This window comes from Salvia splendens, chromosome 16 (genome assembly GCF_004379255.2).
Source record: "Salvia splendens isolate huo1 chromosome 16, SspV2, whole genome shotgun sequence".
NCBI classification, from domain to species: domain Eukaryota; kingdom Viridiplantae; phylum Streptophyta; class Magnoliopsida; order Lamiales; family Lamiaceae; genus Salvia; species Salvia splendens.
Genome location: NC_056047.1, coordinates 2,612,602 through 2,638,740, shown reverse-complemented (window position 1 = coordinate 2,638,740; position 26,139 = coordinate 2,612,602). Strand labels below are relative to the sequence as shown.

The 26,139-nt window shown below is 39.0% G+C and overlaps 4 protein-coding genes and 1 pseudogene across 4 annotated transcripts; all 5 read left to right on the top strand.

Moving 5' to 3' along the window:
- The first annotated feature begins 1,467 nt into the window (after positions 1-1,467).
- Positions 1,468-3,215, top strand: LOC121770646 (berberine bridge enzyme-like 18). The gene has a single exon (XM_042167405.1). It carries the CDS (start codon positions 1,546-1,548, stop codon positions 3,142-3,144), a length of 1,599 nt encoding a protein of 532 aa, XP_042023339.1. The 5' UTR covers positions 1,468-1,545; the 3' UTR covers positions 3,145-3,215.
- Positions 3,216-7,670: 4,455 nt separating this feature from the next.
- LOC121771926 (berberine bridge enzyme-like 18) lies at positions 7,671-15,610 on the top strand. Its single transcript, XM_042168829.1, has 2 exons — positions 7,671-8,430; positions 14,745-15,610. Exons 1-2 carry the CDS (start codon positions 7,671-7,673, stop codon positions 15,608-15,610), a joined length of 1,626 nt encoding a protein of 541 aa, XP_042024763.1.
- Positions 15,611-17,554: 1,944 nt separating this feature from the next.
- On the top strand, positions 17,555-19,372 carry LOC121770900 (annotated as a pseudogene).
- A 1,044-nt stretch (positions 19,373-20,416) lies between these two features.
- LOC121769696 (berberine bridge enzyme-like 18) lies at positions 20,417-22,178 on the top strand. The gene has a single exon (XM_042166431.1). The coding sequence runs from the start codon at positions 20,453-20,455 to the stop codon at positions 22,034-22,036; it is 1,584 nt and encodes a 527-aa protein (XP_042022365.1). The 5' UTR covers positions 20,417-20,452; the 3' UTR covers positions 22,037-22,178.
- A 1,677-nt stretch (positions 22,179-23,855) lies between these two features.
- LOC121769695 (berberine bridge enzyme-like 8) lies at positions 23,856-25,915 on the top strand. Its single transcript, XM_042166430.1, has one exon. The coding sequence runs from the start codon at positions 24,074-24,076 to the stop codon at positions 25,670-25,672; it is 1,599 nt and encodes a 532-aa protein (XP_042022364.1). The 5' UTR covers positions 23,856-24,073; the 3' UTR covers positions 25,673-25,915.
- Positions 25,916-26,139: the final 224 nt, after the last annotated feature.

Here is a 26,139-nt window from a genome sequence, read left to right as displayed (position 1 = left end):
TGGCAAGTATCATCAAACTCGATTTCTAATGGCAAGTATCATCAAACTCGATTTCACTTTGTGCATGCAGAATGCTTTGGGAACATATATGTGCTTTTATTACAAGCTTAAAGAAAAATGAGTTTCTAGAATAATTAATGTAAAATTGAAGGAAAAGTATTTTCAATTGTATGTAATCTAAGTGGCCAAATAACGAACTTATATTTGTCAAAGACCTGATATGGAAAATTCACTAATAGGTAATAGCTAGTATAAGAGTGATTTAGTTCTTTCCTATATTTGACAATTATTCTGATTCAGAATTCTGATTATAGTTGAGATAAAACAAAATCATATATAAATGTCACAACTTTTATTCATTTTTGCATCATTTTATTGTATGATATGTGCATATGAACTTATAAAAGCGAAAATTCTATATTTATTCCCAGCAGAGTGCTGTTTTCTTTTGAAGCCCTTTTCGCGTGTGAAAAATACTAATCGTTTCTTTAAAATAAAAACTCTTTCCATTGTTACATGTTTCCTAAAAATAGAAACTTTTCATTTTAAAAAATTCTCTATAAAGTAGGATCCATTTTTCATTAACACGCCTTTTCTTTCTCTATATCTCTTACTTTACAAATTTTATATTAAAATCCGTGTCGTTTCAAGAGTGTCTATTTTTAGAAAATAGAGGGAGGAGTATATTATATATTGCTCGTGGGATATCAAATTTTACTTGCATGGTTGGTCCGAGTTGGGTGCATTAGGGGAGGCGTGAATTATCTTAGATTTATAGTACTAGTTCATTATTTTTGTTTCCATTGCGGCGCTCCTCCCCCACACAATTCTATACGTGCGAATTGTCCACGTCGTTAGGTTTCCATCGTCAACTTTACTTTAACACTGGTACTACTCTATTTTATATAGAAGCGATTCATATATTCTTCTGCGACGGATTATTGATTGGCTGGAGCAATTTCTGTTAAATATCTCCGAAAAATCTGATTGGTTATGCAACTCTTAACTCATTTTTCTGTATTTAGTAGTATAAAATATGTACATATATTCTAGCAATCAATGGTAGGAGAGAGACTAGTTCATTCTTCTTATATCCTAAATAATAATACTCCTTAGGAGTAGTACCACTAGTACTTCCTCATCTCTATCTATCTATCTATCAAATAAAATCTCATTTTGATTCCAAGTCCACTTTTGAAAAGTACTCCCTCCGTCTACGATTTAAAAAGCCCTTTTGACTCGGCACATGTTTTTAAAAAATTGTTTGATTTGTAAGGAAAAGTAAAAGGAGAATATGAGTGGAATGTGAGACTCATTTAAAATATTAGTTATATATTAGATTGTGAGTGTAAAAAGTTGGTGAAATATAGGGTTTGCATGCTAAAAGTGGAATAAAGTAAATGTTTCTATAAATCGGGGACAAATCAAAATGGTAAAAAGGACTCTTTAAATGGTGGACGAAGAAGATGGGCTACAACTATTCTACAGAGAGGCATTTTCTAGAAATAGAAGACCAAACAAACAAAACTAACATCAACAAAAAAAATGGCCTCTCTTCATACTCTCACACTCCTCTTAATTTCCACAAACCTCCATCTCTTCGGAGCTTCTTCATCTAACAGCAATGGATACGACGATTTCCTCGAATGCCTAACCGATCAATTCCATCGCTCAAACTCACCTACCGACACAATCTACACCCCTCAAAACGCAACCTACGCCACTCTCCTACCATCACATAATCCCCGCCTGGCCTCCGTCCTCCCGCGGCGGCCCGACCTCATCGTCACCCCATTCCACGTGTCCGAAATCCAGGCTTCCATCCACTGCTCCCGTGTTCTCAATCTCCAGATCAGAGTCAAGAGCGGCGGCCACGACTACGAAGGCCTCTCCTACGCCTCCGCGTCGGCTCCCTTCGTCATCGTCGACATGAGAAACTTCCGGTCAGTTTCAATCGACGAGAAGGCGAAAACCGCGCGTGTGGAGGTCGGCACAACCCTCGGCCAGCTCTACTACACGATCTCTCGAACAAGCAAAACCCTTGCTTTCCCCTCCGGCGTCTGCCCCACCGTGGGAGTCGGCGGCCACTTCAGCGGCGGCGGCTACGGCATGATCACGCGCAAGCACGGCCTCGCCCTCGACCACATCGTCGACGCTAAGCTCATCAATACCGACGGCGAAATCCTGGACCGGAAAAGCATGGGAGAGGATCTGTTCTGGGCAATCAGAGGCGGCGGAGGGTCCAGCTTCGGGATTGTTCTAGAATTCACGGTCACGCTAGCCTCCGTCCCAGAAACCGTCACGGTCTTCAACGTGACACGAATGCTGGAGGAAAACGCGACGGAGCTAGTCGATAAATGGCAACACATCGCCGATAAAGTCGACGAGAATCTCCTCCTCAGACTTTTCCTAAGCCCTACCAACTCTCCGGCGACCGGAAACATAACAGTCGCCGCCTCATTCACGTCGATGTACCTCGGTGGGGCCCGCGACCTTCTCCCTATAATGGAAGAGCAGTTTCCGGAGCTCGGGTTGACGGAAGATGATTGCAAGGAGATGAGTTGGGTGGAATCTGTTCTCTTCTTTGCTAACCTTGACGACCAACCCTTAGACGTATTGTTGGACCGGACGCCTGCGGGATCCTTCTACTTCAAAGGGAAATCCGATTACGTGAGCGCTCCCATCCCGGTGAACGGTCTCAGAGAGATATGGAACTTTCTTATGGAAGGCGAACGCTCTAGCTTGCAGTTGCAGCTGCAGTTTAGTCCGTACGGGGGAGTGCTCAACACCTACTCCGATCACGAAACTCCCTTTCCTCATCGGAGAGGGAATATATTCATGATCCACTACTCAGTGGGGTGGTTTAACCTCAATGAATCGGAAGCGGGTATTCGTTGGATTCGGGGGCTCTATGGCTACATGGCGCGCCACGTCACCCAGAATCCGCGGGCCGCTTACTTCAACTATAGGGATCTTGACATCGGAAGAAACAACGACGCTGGGAATACAAGCTACGATCAAGCTAGTGTTTGGGGGCTTAAATATTTTAAAAATAATTTTAAAAGGTTGGTTCGTGTCAAGACTAAATTCGACCCCTCAAATTTCTTCAGAAACGAGCAGAGTATTCCGGTGTTGGGAATGTAGTGCGTTGGTGTAGTTAAATTAATGGTGAATAGTTAAAATTGTTGTGAATTTTATGTATTAGGGAAATAAAGCAATTTACTTGCTTTGATTATATATGAATTTAAACGTGCCATATTACCCTACTTAATGGAATTAAGCAGAATATTAGTACTACTAAGTCTATGCATCACACGATCAAATATTAATTGTCTTTTTAAAGGATTTATAGACATTTAAATCATGAAATTTAAACAAATTCTGATCGGTCTCGTGAACTTTGAAATTGAAATATTAAATTATGAAGTTTTTATTTTTCTCAATTGTCTTATCCATACACAAATCGATATGATTTTGTAATGTTAACATAAGAAGATAAATGAGAATAAATATAAAGCAATATAAATAAAATACTATACTTATTTTAGTGAAATATATTATTTTGAATATCATTAAAAGACGACATTTTATACTATATGAATAAGACAATTAAGAATAATTGAAATTTTATAATTAAATATTCTAATTTCAAATTATAGAAACAGACCAGACCAGAATTTGACCAAAAATTCATTAAGTCAAAGTAACTCATCGTCAAACTCGATATCTAATGCTCCGTGGTCACGTGGAACTTGTTCATATGTTGTTGCATTCGTGTAGCTCTGACATCAGTAGGTTGTATATAATGCCCCTAACAATAGTCAGTATTTGCTCTTTTCCATCAAAACTTGTCCTCATTGATTAATAAAAAATTATTGAATATTAATCCAACATTTTTGTTTTGGTACTGACAAAGCTCATGCATCAATCAAATGATATTTGAAAACATTTTCAATTATAGAATATAGTTATTGAATGATTGAGATGATACATTTGAACTTGCTATTTTTTATGAACACATGCCAATTTGGATGACCAATTAAAAAAAGTTATATCGTGTTCAGTTTATAGTAGCTTTTAACTTTGACTTATTTTGCTTAAAAGTCTGATTTTTTAAAAATAATTATAACATAAATTTTTATTTTGCTTATTTTATAACCTAAATTTTGAGAAATATATTCGAGTATTAGCCTTAATTTTAGAAATTGTTTAATTATGGCTATTAATCTCCAATCGTTTTATATCAAGTTTTGTTCGATTAATGCATGAATATTGCTGTCCGAAATGACAATATTAAGATTATGGTGTTACGTATTATAAGAATTTCGATTTGATACTGAGGACAAATTTTGGCAAAGCTAAGATAGCAGTCATTATTTGTTCTTTCCCATTAATTTCGGTTTAATTTGGTTTGATCTCTTGTTTTATTTCTTTGATACTCTCTTCATTTCCGATTAATTGACACCGTTTAACATGGCTCGACTTATATTGTTCGCCTAATTGGTCCACTAATTAAGGAATTATTTTATATACTATCGTTACTAAACAAGCCTAAAATTAGTAGGAGTACATCGATATAGGTTGACATTGACTTTGGAAATTCCCCACTTAATTTAGTTGGGATATAAGTGTATTTAAAGGCTTGGACGTGATTGCGTGAATGACTTTTGAGCTATGTATAGAAGAAACCCCAGAAAAATTAAGTGCAAATGTAGATAAAATATTTTCAATCGGATTTCGTTGAATTGCTATTAAAAAATGTTTCGTTTACATTGATGGAAAGTTGGAGCCCAAATAAATGCAAACTTCCAAACCATGCATGATCTTGAGAATTTGGATGAATTTATAAATTTTAAAGTAACTGGACTGGATTGAATATATAACTTCAAATGATATAAAAATGTATTTTATTATATGATTTTTTATTTTATTAAATGGATAATAACATTTCAAGGGATCCATCAATCCTTACACCAGAAATGATGATAATAATAAGATATATTGGCATTGCATGCCCTTTCGGCTTTTTTTGTTGGTCCTGTTAAAATATTGTTGGCCCATATTCTTGGGCCCTATTAGCTCATATTTATTGGGCCTTTTAGCCCACACCAGAAAATTCATGTTGCAAGCCTGCACACCAACTCTGATGTTTCATGTTGATTTTTATCTCTTCGTCTAAAATATTTATCCAAAATATTTCAATAACTGGGAACTCATCGCTGTACATAATATGTCGTACTAAAATTATATGTATATTGAGCAATCAAAGAAAGTGTAATTTTAGGTAATTAACTTTTAATTTCAATGTCACATTGATAATCCAAAGTAAAACCAATTTACACGAACTTTTTTTCCGCAGAAATGAAACAATGCGCAGTAAATAACGTAAGCATCTAAGCGTTGGGACATTTTCAGGTGAACGCCCAAACGATGAGACAAAATCGATTCTTTATCCTTTAATTAGTTTATCATCAAGTCTGGTGTGTCATATGAATCATAACACGAAGTATGAACTTTAAATTGTTGACCGTCAACCTCTAAAGAATTTATAAGAACTAACTGTATTAGAAAAGAAATCAAAGATAAATAATTTTCATTTTATTTCCATTTATAGAATCATAATACTCCGTATTTCTCGAGAACGAGAATAGCACATAGTTTTATAGGCATACACAATCATCATGTGTCGTAAGTCGTGATAGTAATGTTTTTGGTCCAACAAAATAAATTAAACAAGTTTAACACGAATAAAGACGTGATACAACGACGTAATAATGATAATGTTCTTATAATTAATTTCGGATTGTTTTTCTATTTTGATAAATGATACTTACACTTGCAACAAAAAAATTGGATAAGGACACTTTTTAATGCTAATAAAGACGTTAATTTGTGTTTAATTATATCATTAATGCTCTATAAAATGTATTTATGGTTGGTATCCTAGCTAAAATTAACAGGGAATACAAATAAAAACTTTTTAATAAAGCAAAAGATTAAGATAATTTGCCTTCAACTTAGAGACGATTTCTTTTACGTATGAAATTACGGTTATTTTAAAAAAAATTCAAACACTAATAATTGTAATTCAATTTTTGTATTCCTAAAAAAATAAGTTTTATATAGTGGTTCAAGTACTATACTTTTTCTTATAAAATCGCTAATGCTTATTACTTTCTATACTAAAAAATAAATATGTATACTTTGTCAAATTACATAATTAGTCATCTACAATAAAGTAAACCACGTTAAACACGAATAAGGAATTAAAATCAATAAGGAGTATAATATATGTCTAGGTGAGATTTAAAATTAGGTGCCGATTTCAAGAATGTGGTCTGCTGCTTAAATAACGATGTAATGTATCAACATGCATAAGTCGGGTGCGTTATAATGATTAAAACGACAATTTGACAATCTAATTAAGCAATATGTGATACATAAGCATATAATCTGCTATATATAGGTAAACAACTCGACATATTGTTCTAAATAATTTGAGATACGAAATCAGAGCACTATGGTAATACCATAGTTAAAATTACAACTTAGGCAAGCAATCTGCAATATATAGGTAAGTTATTCGGCATATAGTTCCAAGCAATCTATGATATGAAATCAGAGATAACAAGCAATCTACGATACATAGGCAAACAAGTCTGCCACGTGGCAAACTAAGGTTAAATCTGCTTTTAAATTTAAGGGTCCTTATTGATGGTAGATTGTCATTTTAGTACAATCCTGCTTCAGTATATACTTATAATATATTATATTTATAAGAGTGAACTACATAAATAGTATCTGATCTTCCACTTTCGCACAAAAATTGATGATCTTTGTTTTATATCGTTTTTGGTACCTAAAAATCACATTTTTAGTAACTGGTGCTAATTTTCATCCCATAATATCCCCTAAAAACCACATTTTCACATTTTTGCCATGGAGGACATTTTCGGGCATACACGGAAAGAGGACCTAAAATGATATGTAATCCATCCGTCCGTGATTAAATGTCCCATATTCTAGCAAATAATATCATGATACATATTTTTTTCGCAATTTATTGACAACAACTTCTAGAGCCTCAAGTGCTTCAATCTTTGAAGATAGTTTTTCTTGAAGCACACCTTCCAAAATTATTCTTTTATCCATTAATATAGCTAAATTTTTTTGTTGATGAAAAATGGAGTAACAAACTCGGATAAAGTTCGTGATATTATTTACCAAATTGAAAGTTTGTGGAGAAAACTCTTTGAAAATTCTATTATGGGCCAATATCCCTATATTATATTACATTTAGATATACGTACTAATATATAACACTCTGTATAAGTATTATATTGCAGTTAGGTATGCCATTTATATAATAGTAGGTAATCCTACTCCGGGTGCAAGCTAATGTAATTGACACACTATATGTTTAAAATTTACACCATTAAGGCTTTAATTAAATGTTTTATATATTTTCTTATTTAGAAGGTTATTAATACACATTTCATTTCATTTTTATTATTTTAAAATTTTAATAAATAGATGTCACGTTTCAACCACTATGTTTAATAAATTCAAATAATTTTTAAAACTCTGCAATCGGTCAAATATAGGTCATTTAATGGTGTGTTTATAAATACAGGAGAAGAAAAACAAACAATTATAGCAAAAACCTAGAAATGGATTGTACTACTACACTCGTCATCTTGATTTTAACAAACCTCGTCTTCCTCTTCGGAGCTTCTTCATCCAACAATCATGGCTACCACGGTTTTCTCGAATGCATAATCCATGAATTCCAACTCTCTAATTCAGCAACTGATATAATCTACACTCCTCAAAATGCAACATACTCATATCTTTTACTAGCACAAAATCTCCGGACAGGTTTCACCTCCCCGGAGAAACCCGACCTCATCGTCACGCCATTCCACGCGTCAGAAATCCAGGCCGCAGTCCGCTGTTCCCGCATTCTCGGCCTCCAGATCAGAGTCAAGAGCGGCGGCCACGACTATGAAGGCCTTTCCTACGCCTCTGAGTCGGCGCCTTTCCTAATCGTCGACATGAGAAACTTCCGTTCAGTAACGGTCGACGTGAAGGCGAAAACCGCGCGCGTGGAGGTCGGCGCAACGCTCGGCCAACTCTACCACACAATCTCCCTCAAAAGCAGGACTCTTGCTCTCCCCGCCGGCGCTTGCCCCACCGTCGGCGTCGGCGGCCACTTCACCGGCGGCGGCTACGGCATGATATCGCGCAAGCACGGCCTCGCCCTCGACCACATCGTCGACGCTAAGGTCATCAACGCCGACGGAGAAATCCTGGACCGGAAAAGCATGGGAGAGGATCTGTTCTGGGCAATCAGAGGCGGCGGAGGCACCAGCTTCGGGATTGTTCTAGAATTCACGGTGACGCTGGTCTCCATCCCAGAAACCGTAACTGTCTTCTGTTGGTTTCTGGGGATTACAAGAGATAAAAGCCGAGCGTAATACAACCCAAAAGAAGGAATACAAAAGAGGAAACTGAACTAGAATGAGATTACAAATGTAAAAACGAAACAGTAACCGTGAATAATGTTTGAGCCGAGTCGAGGAGGCCTCTTCCCGCAAGACGAGATACGCCCCGGTAGTGCTCTTCGGTTTGGCGTGTCGTCCCCAAAGGTAAAACGGCTAAGTCACTATTGATGCAGCACCGCAATCAGTAGAGCTCCGGCGAACTGGATGTAGGAGAGGGCAGAGCTTCGACAGAAAGACAATGCAGAGAGGGAGAGAGCTTATGCTGTAATGCTTGTGAATGATGTAGTGTAATGCATGGAGTGGCTAGCCTATTTATAGGCTCAGTCCACTGCCGTGACTATGCCTCGCTTGACGACGTGTCAAGCCACTTGGATTGCTGACTCGGCGGTGGTCCAAAAAGAATAGTTTGGGCCAAGCCCCAAGCCCAAAGACCACCCAAAGACCAATTGCCAAGATCCAAGATCCAAGATCCAAGTCCAAGATCAAGATCGAGATCGAGATCGGGATCGGGCCCGCGGCCCGCGAGCGCGAGCACGAGCACGGGCGGGCGGCGGCGGCGCGCGCGTGTGCGCGCGTGTGGGCTCTTTCACCCATCTTGGTCTACTATAATTATTAAGTAACATAAAGTCACTTAATTTATACACATTAAAAGATGTGTTAATCCTCCAATGCGGGATAATTAACACTAGTTAATTATTCCCTAAGCTCCAACTCCAAACTTTAATAAAAGCTAATTATGCCCAACTTTAATCCACTATTTCTCACTCACCGGAAATCGGATTTGAGAAAGTGAATATACTACATTTATCTACGTAAAATGTAGATCGACGCTATGTCATTTAATTTCACAAAATTAAATGTCTCGTCACATTTATTATTTGGTCAAAATCCATTGACCGGGCATATTTAATACCATGATTTCTACAATCCCCCACATGAGTGGAAATAGCCGAATGCATATGCATGCAGACACAAGCTCAACCCTCGAGAGGTATATAAGCATAAGGATAGGTAGTTGTTGACTTTGAACCCTCCATAGTCGACACCATCGGATACACAGGCGGCTTAGTAGCGCGATGCTTTGAACTAATCCCCCACGGCGTGCACCGAGACAATGGTGTTAACGCTTAAACACCTCAACCTCATCCGTTCTCACGTTTTGTGTCCATTGCGGTCTTGGACACCACTTTGGATTCATAAGTGCATTTTTTATGAAGCGACCACACTTCGCACTTACATAGGTGATTCTTAGTCAAGTACATTGCCATACTTGGTCTCTTTGAGAATTCCATCTCTATGAGATCCTTAAGAACCATTAAAAGTCATAGACTTAGCCTTTACCACTAGGCAAGCTCTCCAACACTCTATTGCTCTCTAGGGAATAGATATAGTTGAGTGTTTCTCATGAACTCTCATAGCTTAGTTGTCCCTTTGAACCAAGTTCTTGGGATCTCCAGTCATCATGGTTGGGTTACCACTATGATAATTCTTTAGTTTGTGGATTTCAAACCCATTCCCTCTAGCAACTTATTCATTTGATCACGGTTTAACCCTTTGGTTAGCGGATCCGCTAGATTATCTATTGACTTCACATAGTCAATTGTAATCACCCCTGTCGTCGACGTATATGTCGAGACTTACCGTTATAGAAGCCATTGTTTGCCCTTCCAATAGCTGCTTGGCTATCGCAGTGGATCAGCACTGGTGGCACTGGCTTAGACCAACATGGAATGTCTTCAAGGAAGTTCTTAAGCCACTCGGCTTCCTCACCAGCCTTATCCAAGGCAATGAACTCCGATTCCATTGTTGATCGGGCTATACAGGTCTGTTTTGTGGATTTCCACGATACAACACCACCCCCAATAGTAAAGACATATCCACTTGTTGAAAGTGAGTCTCTATTATCGGATATCCAATTGGCATCACAGTACCCTTCAAGTACCGGGGGGTATCTCGAGAAGTGTAGCCCAAGATTTTGAGTGTGTTTTAAATATCTCAAAACCCTCACAAGAGCTCTCCAATGCTCTTTGCTTGGATTGCTCGTGTAACGACTCAACTTGTTCACGGCACAAGCAATGTCAGGTCGAGTGCAATTAGTCAAGTACATAATGCACCCGATGACCCGTGCATACTCTTCTTGTGCAACGGGCTCGCCTTTGTTTTTGCTCAAGTGAACGTCGAGTTCAATTGGAGTCTTAACCGGCGCGCCATCATAGGCTTTGAATTTATTCAATATCTTCTCAACATAATGTGATTGTGTTAAGATGATTCCATCATTCGTTCTTAGAATCTTCATTCCAAGAATTACATCGGCTAGACCCATGTCTTTCATGTCAAAGTTTCTCTTTAACATGGCCTTTGTATCGTTAATTACTTGAGTGTTGCTACCCAAGATTAACATATCATCAACGTAGAGACACACTATAACATGACCGTTATTAGTGCTCTTGATGTAGACACATTTGTCGCACTCGTTGATTTTAAACCCATTTGATAACATCACATTATCAAACTTCAAGTGCCATTGCAATGGCGCTTGTTTCAATCCATATAGGGACTTTACGAGCTTGCATACCTTTTTCTCTTGTCCAGGTACTACAAACCCTTCGGGTTGTTCCATATAGATTTCATCTTCTAGTTCACCATTTAGAAACGCGGTCTTTACATCCATTTGATGAATCTCAAGATTGTGCAATGCAGCAATAGCGAGAAGCACTCGTATAGATGTAATCCTTGTTACAGGTGAATAGGTATCGAAGAAGTCATGTCCTTCCTTTTGTTTAAAACCCTTTACTACTAATCGGGCTTTATACTTATCAACTGTTCCATCGGCCTTAAACTTTCTTTTAAGAACCCATTTGCATCCTAAAGGTTTAGCACCTTCGGGCAAATCAACCAACACCCATGTGTGGTTTAGCAAAATTGAATCAATTTCGCTTTGAACAGCTTCTCTCCAATGCAGCCCGTCTGGGCCAGCAAAGGCTACTTTTATCGATGTTGGTTCTTCATCCAACATGAAAGCAATGTAGTCAGGACCAAAAGTTTTTGGTGTTCTGACTCTATTACCACGTCTTAGTACTGTATCTTTTGGATCGGGCCTTGCACGCTTGCGCGATTCAGGTTCCGCATCTGCTGATTTAGAACTAGTGGCTTCTTCTTCCACTTGTTTAGAACTAGTGGCTTCTTCAATTCTTGTCTCAGAATTGGTTGAGACATTTTCCTTGTCTTTGCAAGGAAATGTATTTTTGAGAAATACAGCATTCCTCGACTCAATTGTTGTTCCTACTGTGATAGTCGATATTTCAGACTTGTGAATAACAAATCGATATGCACTACTGTTAAGTGCATACTCAATGAAGATGCAATCAACCGTCTTAGGTCCGATTGTAACTTCTTTGGGCGGAGGAACCATCACCTTTGCCAAACACCCCCACACTTTGAGGTATTTGTAGGATGGCTTCCTTCCCTTCCACAACTCATAAGGAGTGACATCTTTTCCTTTGAGAGGGATCTTATTCAAGATATAGTTGGCTGTCAAAACAGCTTCCCCCCACATGTTATGTGGTAATCCTGAAGTTAGAAGCAGTGCATTCATCATCTCTTTTAGAGTTCGATTTTTGCGTTCTGCAACACCATTAGATTGTGGTGAATATGGAGCAGTTGTTTGATGAATTATACCACTTGCGTTGCATAACTCCTCAAACGGGGCTACATATTCGCCTCCTCTATCGCTTCGAATCATTTTGATTTTACAACCAAGTTGATTCCCAACCTCGTTCTTATAATTTTTGAACGCTTCTATTGCTTCATCTTTACTTCTTAAAAGATAAATGTAGCAATACCTTGTGCAATCATCTATGAAAGTGATAAAGTACTTTTTACCACCTCTTGTTTGCACCATCTTTAAATCACATACATCCGTGTGAATTAATTCAAGGGGTTTTGTGCTTCGTTCAACCGAGTGAAACGGCAACTTAGTCATTTTTGCTTCAAGACAAATTTCACATTTATCTTGGATATCCAATTCATTAGCCTTTAGTAAGTCTAAATTTACTAATCTTTTAATGGCTTTTGAATTTACATGTCCCAATCTACAATGCCACAAATTTGAAGACTCGGTCAAATAAGAGGAAGTAGATGCTTTATTATTATTAGCCAATGGCTTTGCAACACTGCGAGTTGCTACACTAAGCTTGAAAAGCCCATCGGTTACATAACCTTTTCCGAGGGATTTTCCAAACTTATACAAGACAAACCTATCAGACTCAAATACAAGTTTAAACCCCTTATTAACTAGTATTGATCCTGACACTAGGTTCTTGCGGATGTCCGGGACATGCAGCACATCCTTCAAAGTGATTGTGAGGCCAGACGTCATCATGAGAATCACGTTGCCAACGCCGAGGATTTCAGACTCCTTCTCAACGACGTGGGCTGCCGGCTTCTTCTTCTTGCTGCGGCAGTCTTTGGCAAAGTGGCCCGGTTTGCCACATTTGTAGCAGTCGCCTTCAAACTTCTTTGAAGGCTGCTTTCCCTTCCCTTTGTCGTTTGGACGGTTTGGGCGAGGGCGTTTGTTGGAGGGACCGCCCCGCTCCAACAGGTTGGCTTTGGCTTCATTTGGGGTGAAGCCCTTAGCCTTTTGATCACTTTTGCGCACGTCGGCCTCAATGCGCAACTTCACGATCAAGTCTTCAAGGGTCATCTGCTTTCGCTTGTGCTTGAGATAACTCTTGAAGTCCTTCCAACTTGGAGGGAGCTTGTCAATGATCGTGCACCTTAGGAACTTATCGGGCAAGGTCATCCCTTCAGCCACTAAGGAGTGGATAATCATTTGGAGCTCTTGGACTTGCTCCATGATTGGTCGAGAGTCGACCATCTTGTAGTCCATAAACTTGGATGCTACAACCTGTTCAGTCCCTGCAGCATTGTCTATGCTATATTTCTTCTCTAGGCTTTCCCACATTTGTTTAGATGTGGTTACATTGGAGTATACATTATAGAGGCTATCATCTAATGCACTTAAAATAAAGTTTTTACATAGATAATCCCCTTTTCTCCAAGCCTCATAGTCCGCCATGACTTCGAGCCTAGTCTCTTGGTCGCTTGGCGCGGGCGGCTCGTTCTCCGTGAGGAAGTTGGCGACGCCCAATGTTGTCAAGTAGAACAACATCTTTTGGTACCACCTCTTGAAGTTAGATCCTCCAAACTTAGGTGGTTTCTCGGCCGGTGGCATCATACTTGGTGCCAAAGGTGCCGCAGTTGGTCCTTGGAAGGAACCAATTCCGTTGCCCCCGAAGGAGCCAACAACGTGGTTGGGCATAGAGCCCCCACCATTCACGTTAGTCATAGAGCCCGCCATGAACGTACTATCCCCGAAGGGACTAGCACTCGCATGAGACCCGAAGGCCCCAACATTCGTGTGAGGCCCGAAAGCCACAACACTCGATGTAGGAGAGGGCAGAGCTTCGACAGAAAGACAATGCAGAGAGGGAAAAAGCTTATGCTGTAATGCTTGTGAATGATGTAGTTGCTAATGCATGGAGTGGCTAGCCTATTTATAGGCTCAGTCCACTGCTGTGGGTCAACAGCCATGAAGGCTCATCATGGCAGATTTGTAACCGCCGACGGTTACGAGCATGTGGCAGGAGTGTGCCATCCGTGTGTGGAGCGTGTGGATTTCTCACGTGGCAGCCGTGACTGTGCCTCGCTTGACGACGTGTCAAGCCACTTGGATTGCTGACTCGGCGGTGGTCCAAAAAGAATAGTTTGGGCCAAGCCCCAAGCCCAAAGACCACCCAAAGACCAAGATCCAAGTCCGAGATCGGGATCGGGCCCGAGGCCCGCGAGCGCGAGCACGGGCTCGGGCGGGCGGCGGCGGCGGCACGCGCGTGTGGGCTCTTTCACCCATCTTGGTCCACAATAATTATTAAGTAACATAAAGTCACTTAATTTATACACATTAAAAGATGTGTTAATCCTCCAATGTGGGATAATTAACACTAGTTAATTATTCCCTAAGCTCCAACTCCAAGCTTTAATAAAAGCTAATTATGCCCAACTTTAATCCACTATTTCTCACTCACCGGAAATCGGATTTGAGAAAGTGAATATACTACATTTATCCACGTAAAATGTAGATCGACGCTATGTCATTTAATTTCACAAAATTAAATGCATCGTCACATTTATTATTTGGTCAAAATCCATTGACCGGGCATATTTAATACCATAATTTCTACATCTTCAACGTTACACGAACGTTGGAGGAAAACGCGACGGAGCTAGTCCATAAATGGCAATACATCGCCAACAAGGTCGACGAGAATCTTCTCATCAGACTTTTTATTGCTCCGGCCCACAGCCCGGAGACCGGAAACCGTACGATCATGGCATTGTTCGTCACGCTTTACCTAGGTGGGACCCGCGATCTTCTGGCTATAATGGAAGAACAGTTTCCGGAACTGGGATTGAGTAAATCAGACTGCATCGAGATGAGCTGGGTTGAATCAGCTCTTTTCTTCGCGAGAATTGAGAATCGGACGGTGGACGTTTTACTGGACCGGACGCCGGAGGGCGGCTTCGGCTCCGCCTACTTCAAAGGAAAATCCGACTACGTGAGCTCTCCGATCCCGGTGAGCGGTCTGAGAGAGATATGGAACTTCCTTCTAGAAGAAGAAGGGCATAGCTTGCAGTTCAGTCCGTACGGTGGAGTCATGAACTCCTTATCTGATGAGGAAACGCCGTTTCCTCATCGGAAGGGGAATATATTCATGATCCATTACGGCGCGATTTGGAGCAATGAATCAGAATCACAAGCGCATCTTGATGGGATCAGACGGCTTTACGGCTTCATGGCGCGCTACGTCACCCGGAATCCTAGGGCGGCTTACTTCAACTACAAAGATCTTGATATCGGAAGGAACAACGAAGTTGGGAATACAAGTTACGATCAAGCTAGTGTTTGGGGGCACAAATATTTTAAGAATAATTTTAAAAGACTGGTTTGTGTTAAGACTAAATTTGACCCCACAAATTTCTTCAGAAATGAGCAAAGTATTCCGCCATTGGTATCGTATAATGAGGATGGACTTCATAAACCATACTAGTCCGCCATTGGTATCGCAAAGTATTCCGCCGTGGACTTCATAAAACCATATAATGTATTGGTACTTGCCTTGTTATTTAATTAAGAGTCGTAGAAGATTATTTCTCATTTGGAATGTACTATAAATTTGGCCTATGGTGAATGTATAATGTTTAATTGAGGTATTTTTTACAATTGAAACAATTTATTTTTATTTTACTCATATCATTCTCAATTGCCCTTCCCCAAATCTCCTCTCTTGTCTTGGTATTCTGGAAATCTACATGTGATATCTCCGTACATCTCAGTCTCTCTGGTCATGTCTTTTTGTCGTGGCTCTATCTCCCCCTTCTCATAATTGGATACATATGTATATCTTGTAATGACGTAATAGCACTACAAAAGAGTCGGGTTTCACCAAGCACCAGTTTGGGAGCACTGCCAGTGCTAGTCTCCTTTAAATAAATAAAAATAGGTATTACTTATATTACATCCGTCGACAAATAATAGATAAAGTTGTAAATGACACGGTTTAATGCGCAATTGGTAAAATAAGAGAGAATGAGAAAAATGTGGTGGAAGTAGTGTTAGTGTATTGTGGGGTCTACATTTAGAATGATGTATGAGGTCAATATTTGTTTAAACCTTTCTATATTTCTATGTTTAGAAATGACCTAATTTGGTGGATGACCGAAAATGGTAAAATTTTGTCTATTTTTTTTATATAGGTAATATATCATTGTCCTTCAAATAAATAAAAATAGGTATTTAATAGGCAAACCAAATTTTTTTATATAAGGCTCTTTTATAATGAGTATATAATATATTAAATTATTCTTTGTAAAGAAAAATATTTTCATATGTTAAGCTTCTCTATGGTAAAAACTTTCCCTGTCCCCATAATATAACTGCATATGGTGTTTTGACTGTTTATTTATTTTAATAATTTATCACAATTTTGTTACATTTGTTGTCTTTTTTCCCTTATAATAAATGCGAAGAAGATACTAAACGCCGGCGTTGAGAAAGGATAATCCTTTGATGCTAAGCTAACATATCCATCTTCTGGAAGTTCAACTCTAATTTGTGCCTTGTGGTTACGATCCTAACTCCTGACCTAGTAATAATTGATACTAGTTTAATAAAGATTAACACATTTCAGTCACAAACGACTTGACAATAATTCATTTTTACATAAATGATTGATGAACTATACGAATAATTTAATATCTTGAGAAGAAATTGCAGTATTAATTCATATATTTTCCCAAGTTAATTCCTACCGTTTGACTTTTGGTAGGCGGTTCAAATTTGATTGGATATATTATTACATTAAAATTTAATAATCTTCAATTATAATAGTTTTTCTAGTCTAACTTTATTATTAATAAGTGTTAATTATATTAATTAAATTCTTAATATCAAAATCGGATATTGAGTCTAATTATATATTAGTATGAGATAAAACCATGGAAAAAAAATCATATGGTGCTGATGACATGCATTTATTGGTCAAAGATTAGCACATAATAATTTTTACTAATTATTCCGTTGAAATTTATTGGAATGCGATTACTAATTTAACATATCTATTTGCTTATGTATAACCTAATGTGATACAGAAAAGAAAAAAAATATTAAACATACCCTTATCCTTGCCAATTGTGTTATTTGGACTTTTGATTAGCGGTTTTTTTTCGCATTCAAGCTGAATCAGTGAACAAATCAAAAGATAATGTCAAAAGATGTATCTTTCTTTCGCTCTTACAAGAAACTTTCAACTTTGAAGAACTAATGCAAAAGAATGACATTCACACTAAATTAATGTGGCCTTGATTAATCTACAAAGTGAACAATACTTCAAAATCTAACGTATTGAATTCACACTTTCGCATACTATTTTTTTCCTATAAATACATTAAGATGGATACTCCCAAAATCACAAATTCACCATAATATCTCAATGATGAAGATTCCAAACATAATCACTCTTCTTCTCCAAATCTCATTATTCTCACTCGCAGCTTCAGCTGACCAAGATTTTGTTGAATGTCTAACCCAACAATTCAACAACTATTCTTTGATTTCAAGCAACGTTTACACCCCTACCAACTCATCCTTAGATTCTCCATCCAAAGTCTAAGATTCGCCTCCGATTCCACTCCAAAGCCCCTTGTAATAGTCCAACCGGAAAACGAATCTCAAATCCCTCCCGTCATATACTGCGCCAAGGCCACTGGCTTGCAGATCAGAACCCGAAGCGGGGGCCATGACTACGAGGGACTATCGTACGTCGCCCAAGTCCCGTTCGTGATCCTTGATTTGATCAATCTCAGTGAAATCACAGTTGACGAAGTTGAGAAAACCGCGTGGGTTGGGTCCGGTTCAACCACCGGTTCTCTTTACTATGCGGTCGCACAGAAAAGCCCGGTCCTAGGGTTTCCTGCAGGAGTTTGCACGACGATAGGCATCGGCGGGCATTTTAGTGGAGGAGGCTACGGGACGTTGATGCGAAAATACGGCTTGTCGTCGGATCAGGTCATCGATGCCAGAATAATCGACGTCAACGGTAGAATCCTCGACATGGAATCAATGGGCGAGGATCTGTTTTGGGCCATCAGAGGTGGCGGAGGCGCCAGCTTCGGCGTGATCACTGGCTGGAAGGTACAACTTGTGGATGTTCCAGAAAAGGTCACCTTTTTCAACATCGGCCGAACACTCGAGCAAAACGCGACTCAACTAGTCCACAGATGGCAATCCATCGCACCCGAATTCGACAAAGATTTGTTCATTAGAATCATCCTAGTTCCGGAGAATGTGAGCTCCGGCGCACAAGGAAGGAACAAGACGATTCGAGCTACATTCAACTCACTCTACCTCGGAGAAATCGAAAAATTGCTTCTGTTGATGCAAGAGAGCTTCCCTGAATTAGGGCTAGTGAGAGAAGACTGCACCGAGATGAGCTGGATCCAATCCATCTTAACCTTCGCCGGTTTCCCAATCGATGCACCGGAGATTCTACTCAACAGAACTCAACCTGCAGTGAGATACTACAAGGCGAAGTCTGACTACGTGGAGAAGCCTATTCCAGAATCCGGGCTCGAAGGTGTGTGGAGGCGGATGTACGAGGCGGAGGCTGACTAGTCGGTTCTCATCTTTAGCCCTTACGGAGGGAGGATGGACGAGATTCCGGCCTCTGCCACTCCGTTTCCTCATAGGGTTGGAAACTTGTACAAAATCCAGCATTTGGTGTATTGGGACGAAAGTGAGAATCAAGATTCGAGCAGCTACTTAGATTGGATGAGGAGATTGTATAGTTACTTTGCTCCTTACGTTTCGAGCTCTCCTAGAGCTGCATACCTAAACTACAGAGATCTCGACATCGGAGTTAATAACCCTAATGGGAGGACGAGCTATGCGCAAGCGAGCGTTCGGGTTAAGAAGTATTTCAAGGATAATTTCGATCGTCTTGTTCGGGTTAAGACAGTGGTTGATCCGCAGAATTTCTTCAAGAATGAACAAAGCGTTCCGTCGTTGTTCTATCTAGGATAAATGAATCAACTCTTAGCATGCATACAGGTTTGATTGCATGCGTCTCTTTATATATGTTATTGTTTGATTATGAATAAGTGTATTAATAACCGTTTGTTCCCATGCATATTGTAATAATGAAGATTTAATTTGTTTTAGGTTTTTGTAAATTGTAATATCTTTGAATTAGATGTTGTGTTAAAAGTGTTGTTAGCCTGAAAAGATGAAATGTTGTGAATGATGATGAGACGATATTGACAACTAGGAGAATATAGTACTTCATATAAGAATGAGTACGGAAAAACAGCCCACTAAGATGATTTGTGAATTTTAATCTAAAAAACAATTTAACCTTAAAAACAGCCCAATAAGTTATTCTCACAAACGTGAGTTCTAAGAAATTATACAAAACCCTAAACCTTTAACCTCCATCATCATGTCTAGTTATGCTATTATTCAAAGGCAAATATATATTCCCTTAGTCCTACCTTAAGTGGAGCATTAACTTTTCAGCACGAGATTTTATGTAGTGTTGTTTTGTGAGTTAAGTGGATAGAAGATAAAGTAAGAGTGAGAAAAAAGTATAGAGAGATATATAAGTGTCATTTAAGCGTGATATTCCAAAATGGAAAATATGTCACTTAAGATGAAATAAAGGGAATTAGTTTGAGATGACTAACTAATCAATTTAAAATGAGGCCTATTTGATTGAAAAACTCATCAAAGATAGAAGATGAACTAATATTCCAAGATAGAAAAATAAGAAAATAAGATTAATCCTGAAAAGAATAGAAGCCAGCTTATTAATTAGCTTAGTACACTTCTTGACTTGCACAAAAATAGTTATGCCTCGTTGCCAAAATTATAAAAGATCAAAGTCGATAGCCTAGTTAGCAAATATCTATCTAGGTCAATGGTCAAGATTCAAGAATTGCAACACGGAAATATCTAACTCTCGTTTATCTAAAGTTTCCAATAGTCTGCGATAAATCTTTGATTAATATTAAAGACGAGGAATTTGACTTATCAATTTGTTGGAATTTAACTCGGAATTGGGCTCTGCTAACTTCTCTTTTCAACAGCACATTTATTGAAGCTGACCGAAATGATGTGATTCCTTGCAAAATGACAACTCTTTTAGAAAAGATCACGTAGGATAGTTGGCCGGACTACCCATGGTAGGGGTGTATTATTAATTTTTGTAAGGATTTACATTAATTTATTGAGCATATTCTCCATTTATGGGAATCTATAAGAGAGGTTAATTGCGACAAGAATTACTCAAACCATTTAAAACCTAAACTTTTTAGTTTTCTACTCCGTTCTTGAAATCATGAAATCTTCCACTATTTTTACTACTACTTTGATTCTTCTTACTATCACCTCGTTCTCACAAACTTCATCATCTACTGAAATTTTTCTTGAATGTTTGTCCAAACAATTTACCGACTACTCTTCCATTTCCAACCAAGTTCACACGCAAATCAACTCTTCTTACTCATTAATCTTGAACTTCTCCATCCACAATCTGAGATTTGCATCAGATTCTACTCCAAAACCGCAAGTGATCATCACACCAGAGCAGGAATCCCAAATCCCGCCGGTCATATACTGTGCCAAAAAGACTGACATACAGATCAGAACTCGAAGCGGGGGTCATGACTTCGAGGGACTCTCTTATCTATCACCGGTCCCGTTTGTGATCATAGATTTGTTCAAACTCAGTGATACCAGAGTTGATGTCGCGGCAAAAACTGCGTGGGTTGGCGCCGGTGCAACCATCGGTTCTTTATATTACAGGATAGCTGAGAAAAGCCCGGTTCTAGGGTTTCCCAGTGGGAACTGCGCTACCGTTGGCCTTGGCGGGCAAATCAGCGGTGGTGGCATCGGCCTAATGCCTAGAAAATATGGGCTCGCCGCAGACAACGTCGTTGATGCAAGAATAGTCGACGTGAACGGTAGAATCATCGACAGAAAATCAATGGGTGAAGATCTGTTCTGGGCCATCAGAGGCGGAGGGGGCGCCAGTTTTGGTGTAATTACTGCTTGGAAAGTGCAACTGGTGGATGTTCCGAAAACAGTCACTGTTTTTAATATTGACAGAACGCTAGAACAGAACGCGACTCAACTGGTTCACCGCTGGCAGTACATTGCTCCAGAAGTGAGCAGAGATTTGCTCATCGGCCTCGTCGTAACAAGGCAGGGTTCCACAGTTAGGGTTTCATTCTACTCATTGTTTCTGGGCGGAGTCGATAGATTGCTGTTGATCATGAAAGAGAGTTTCCCTGAGTTAGGGTTAGTGAGAGAAGACTGCACTGAGACGAGCTGGATAAAGGCGGTATTGTCCATCGGAGCTGGTTATCCTATTGAAACTCCGACACAAGTTCTTCTCAATAGAACTAATATCTACAAAGGATACTTCAAAGCCAAGTCTGATTTTGTGCAATCACCAATTCCTGAATCCGGATTCGAAGGCGTGTGGAGGCTGTTGCTCGAGCCAGAAGGCGCTCAAGCTCGCCTCGAGATGGTTCCGTATGGAGGAAGAATGGCGGAGATTTCTGACTCCGCCATTCCGTTTCCTCACAGAGTTGGAAACTTGTACGAGATCTTGCAGCTGGCAAACTGGAGAGAAGACGAGAATCGAGATTCGGGAAATTACATAAGCTGGATCAGAAGGCTCGAGAGTTACTTGACTCCTTATGTTTCGAGGAATCCGAGGGAGGCGTATATCAATGCTAGAGATCTCGACCTCGGAGTCAACAACGTTCAAGGGAAGACGAGCTACGCGCAAGCCAGCGTTTGGGGGAAGAAATATTTCAAGAACAATTTTGATCGTCTTGTTAAGGTTAAAGCACTGGTTGATCCCAAGAATTTCTTCAGGAACGAGCAAAGTATCCCACCATTTCTCTTACGTTGAGAATTAAATGTGTTTGATTCCGCCATAAATATGCCATGAGTAACATAATAAATAAAGTAAAAATATGTCACCGTTTGTACTATTTGATGTGTTGCTGCAATTTGTAGGGGAAAAATGATTTTAATAATTATTTTTATGGTAATCTGTTGTAACAATGCAGGATTTGTTCATGAAAATAACCACCCCCAATTCCATAAAAATATACACAAATTTGTGGCTTGAATTTTAAAATATGAAGTGCTTGAGGTAGCTACGAACCAACAAGAAAAAAACAAAAAAAAAATCACTGGATTTGGCGAAGGATGCCTGATCTTGAAAAAAATTAAAAAACAACACTTGTGGCCTCATTTTCACTAGGACGACAATCGATTGTGGAGGGTATCTTAAAAAAAGAAGCAATAATATTTAAAAGAAAATACAAGGGCTTGGGCTAGTTCTGGATGCTCTTAGACCCATATATTCAGTTCACTTCTTTTCTATTTTTCTGTTTATTGTTTTTCGTTAATAAATTTTCAATTATAAATTAGGGTTCATTATATATAGTAACTAATAAATTTTCTGCATTTAGTTCAGATATGCTGTTAACACTTTTACGCAAATCCATTTATCACATTCAAACACAGATAGTATAATATTCTTGTGATATTTAGTTAGACATTTATTGCGAATGATGTGATGATGAAAATGCTTCTCATTGTGAGAAACATTTTTAGTAATTGGACCATGAAGATTTGTAGTGAATGTTTTTTGTTGAAGGATAAATTCAATTTCCGGGTTCGAAATCTCATTTAAAAAATTCATATTTTGTTAATGTAGTTAATTTAATTGCAAAAGTGGTAATTTTATATATTCAGCATTTCACGTTCGAAACCCCCATAAACAATAAAATTTTTATATTTTTAATGTAGTTAAATTACTTAGGAATGTAGTACGTTTCCACAATAAATAATTCTATAAATATAAGACGAAATCAAATATTAGAATAATGAGCCCCATAAAAACATGACCTTTTAAAAAATGAAAGAAAGGGACAGTTTGAAATTTACAATTACTTTATAGAAAAAGAACAATGAATAGGACAGCTGAAATACCTTTCAAAATAATGGAATAAAAAAGAGTGGAAGAGTGTTAAAGTTATAATGAAAACAATTTTTCAGAAAAGAACATTAGAAGTAGGCAATAATGCATCAGCGCGTACGCCATGCTCCAATATAAAATATCCATCGGTTGACAAGTCAAGTTGTGTTATCCTTAACTTAATCGGTCGTAGTTCTATTTTCTTTATTTTAGTTTATTCATAAAATAAATATCATTCTAATTTTTATAAATTTCTCTCCATATATCTACTTACTTACAATTCAAACAAATTTGTCCCTTATTTTTATGTTCCTTCCTTCCGACCCCCATTAATTGATATCAGTTTTCTTTTTCGTCCATCTCCAATTAGTTGACATTCTTTCTTTTCATTATTTTTTATAATGAACTTTGCATTCCACTAACTCATTCTACTCACATTTTATTATTATTATAAAATTAATATGTAGTATAAAAGTAAGACTCACGTTCCACAAACTTTTTCACTCACTTTCCACTTTATTTCTTAATTAAAACTCGTGTCAAGTCAAACAATGCCAATTAATGGGGAAGTATCTCTCTAATACATTTTCTTTTTTCTAATTTATTTATTTATTTCAACTAACAATATTTTAATTTTGATTCCCGACAACACAATCTCAACTAATACCATTAAAATGTATTGATATCTCATGGATTGCATCGCTAAATATTACTAACAGACCCATTTTGCAATAAGTCCTCGCCACTACTTGGATATATAGAAGACTAAAAGAGTAAATGGAGTATATACTTTACATTGTTACTCATTATTTCCACAAGCACTGATCAAGAAAAGAAAACACTCTAGTAATATTTTCTTCAATCTAGTGCAACAATCACAATAATTCAAAATTGACAATAATTAAAACCTATAAATTGAACATACATTGACAACATTAGTAACTCCACCAACAAATAATCATGAAAGCTCTGAGCATTCTCATTCTCAATTTCATGCTTATTGCCCTCATTTCACGGTCACAAGCTTCATCTTCTACTGATAATTTTCTCGAATGTCTATCCAAAAAATTCAACAACTACCCTTCCATTTCCAACGACATCTACACCCCAATCAACTCTACATATTCCTCAGCCCTACAAATAACCATCCAAAATCCAAGATTCGCCACAAATTCCACATCAAAACCGATCGCAATCATCACTCCTCAACACGAATCACAAATCCCACCACTCATCCACTGCGCCAAACATACCGGCCTTCAGATCAGAACTCGAAGCGGGGGCCACGACTTCGAGGGACTATCTTACATATCCCGAGCCCCGTTCGTGATCGTTGATTTGATCAAATTTAGTCAAGTAACGGTCGATGTCGACCGCAAAACCGCTTGGGTTGGAGTAGGCGCAACCATCGGTTCTTTATACTACGCGATCGCAGAGAAAAGTCCGGTTCTGGGCTTCCCGGCCGGGCTTTGCCCGACCGTGGGGATCGGCGGGCACTTCAGCGGCGGAGGCTACGGGCCAATGATGAGAAAATACGGCCTCGCTGCTGACCACGTGATAGATGCAAGAATAGTCGACGTCAACGGCCGAATCCTGGATAGAAAATCAATGGGTGAGGATCTGTTCTGGGCCATCAGAGGCGGTGGTGGGGCCAGCTTCGGCGTGATCGTTGACTGGAAGGTGGAATTAGTTGACTTCCCAGAAACAGTCACTGTTTTCAGAGTGAGCAGAACGCTGGAACAGAACGCGACTGGAATCATTCACCGCTGGCAACACGTGGCTCCGAAGCTGGAAAAAGATCTTTTCATCGGGATCGTGTTATCCAGGACGAACTCCACGCAATCCAAGAACGGGATGACGGTTGATGCTTCGTTTTACTCGTTGTTTCTTGGCCCGATCGAAAGGTTGCTCGTAATCATGGAAAAGAGTTTCCCTGAGTTAGGGTTAGTGAGAGAAGACTGCAGAGAAACGAGCTGGATACAAGCGATGGTGTTTATATCAGGTGTCCCCATTGAAACTCCGAAGGAAGTTCTGCTCAACAGAACTGATCCCAGCACGAGAAGGCCCCTCAAAGGAAAATCGAATTATGTGAAACAACCGATTCCTGATTCTGGCTTGGAAGGGCTGTGGAGGCGTTTCTTCGAAGATGAAGCTGAATCTGTGCTGTTCATGATGAATCCTTACGGTGGAAGAATGGCGGAGATATCAGAATCCGCCATTCCGTTTCCGCACAGAGCTGGCAACTTGTACAAGATGCTGCAGGTGGTTTTCTGGGGAGAAGACGAGAATCGAGATTCTGACAAGTATGTAGGGTGGAGTAGGAGAGTGGACAAGTATCTGACTCCTTATGTTTCGAGGAATCCGAGGGAAGCGTATCTCAACTACAGAGATCTCGATCTCGGAGTCAACGAAGTTGAAGGGGTGACTAGTTATGAAAAGGCTAGTGTTTGGGGGAAGAGATATTTCAAGAACAATTTCGATCGTCTTGTTCGGATTAAGACTCTGGTTGATCCTATGAATTTCTTTCGGAACGAACAGAGCATTCCGCCTTTGAACTAATTGTGGGGAAGAAAAGATTCACAAATAAAACAACACATCCGCTCTCTCGCATATATGATTTTCATCTAGGCCTGTCTCCGGCCCGCGTCAAAAACACGTGAAAAATATTGTTCGATTTTGGCAACAATCGCAAAATTATCATTAGAAGATTTATTTTCCAACGTGTATATCATATTTTACATGGGCATTTATTATTTAAATAACGATTTCTAATAAATCAACATTACATCATATGCAAATAAATCTGACAACACTATCCAAACCACCATATTGAGTCATTGACATCTCTAGTCATTATAAACCGGGCTGGGCTGGGTCGGCCCAGCCCATTTGGCAACTCTAGTCATTATAAACCCATTTCATGAAATTCCAGGAAGAATTCATTTAAGACCCAAACCACCATATTGAGTCATTGACACGATAGCAAATTCATTATCAATAAATTAGGATATGCTGATTTCATTGGC

Bases quoted from the DNA above. Each gene is read 5' to 3' on its own strand.
- LOC121771926 (XM_042168829.1), top strand. From the start codon at position 7,671: ATGGATTGTACTACTACACTCGTCATCTTGATTTTAACAAACCTCGTC. The intron at 8,431-14,744 runs TCTTCTGTTGGT...ATAATTTCTACA, and splicing joins CATCCCAGAAACCGTAACTG to TCTTCAACGTTACACGAACG.
- LOC121770646 (XM_042167405.1), top strand. From the start codon at position 1,546: ATGGCCTCTCTTCATACTCTCACACTCCTCTTAATTTCCACAAACCTC.
- LOC121769695 (XM_042166430.1), top strand. From the start codon at position 24,074: ATGAAAGCTCTGAGCATTCTCATTCTCAATTTCATGCTTATTGCCCTC.
- LOC121769696 (XM_042166431.1), top strand. From the start codon at position 20,453: ATGAAATCTTCCACTATTTTTACTACTACTTTGATTCTTCTTACTATC.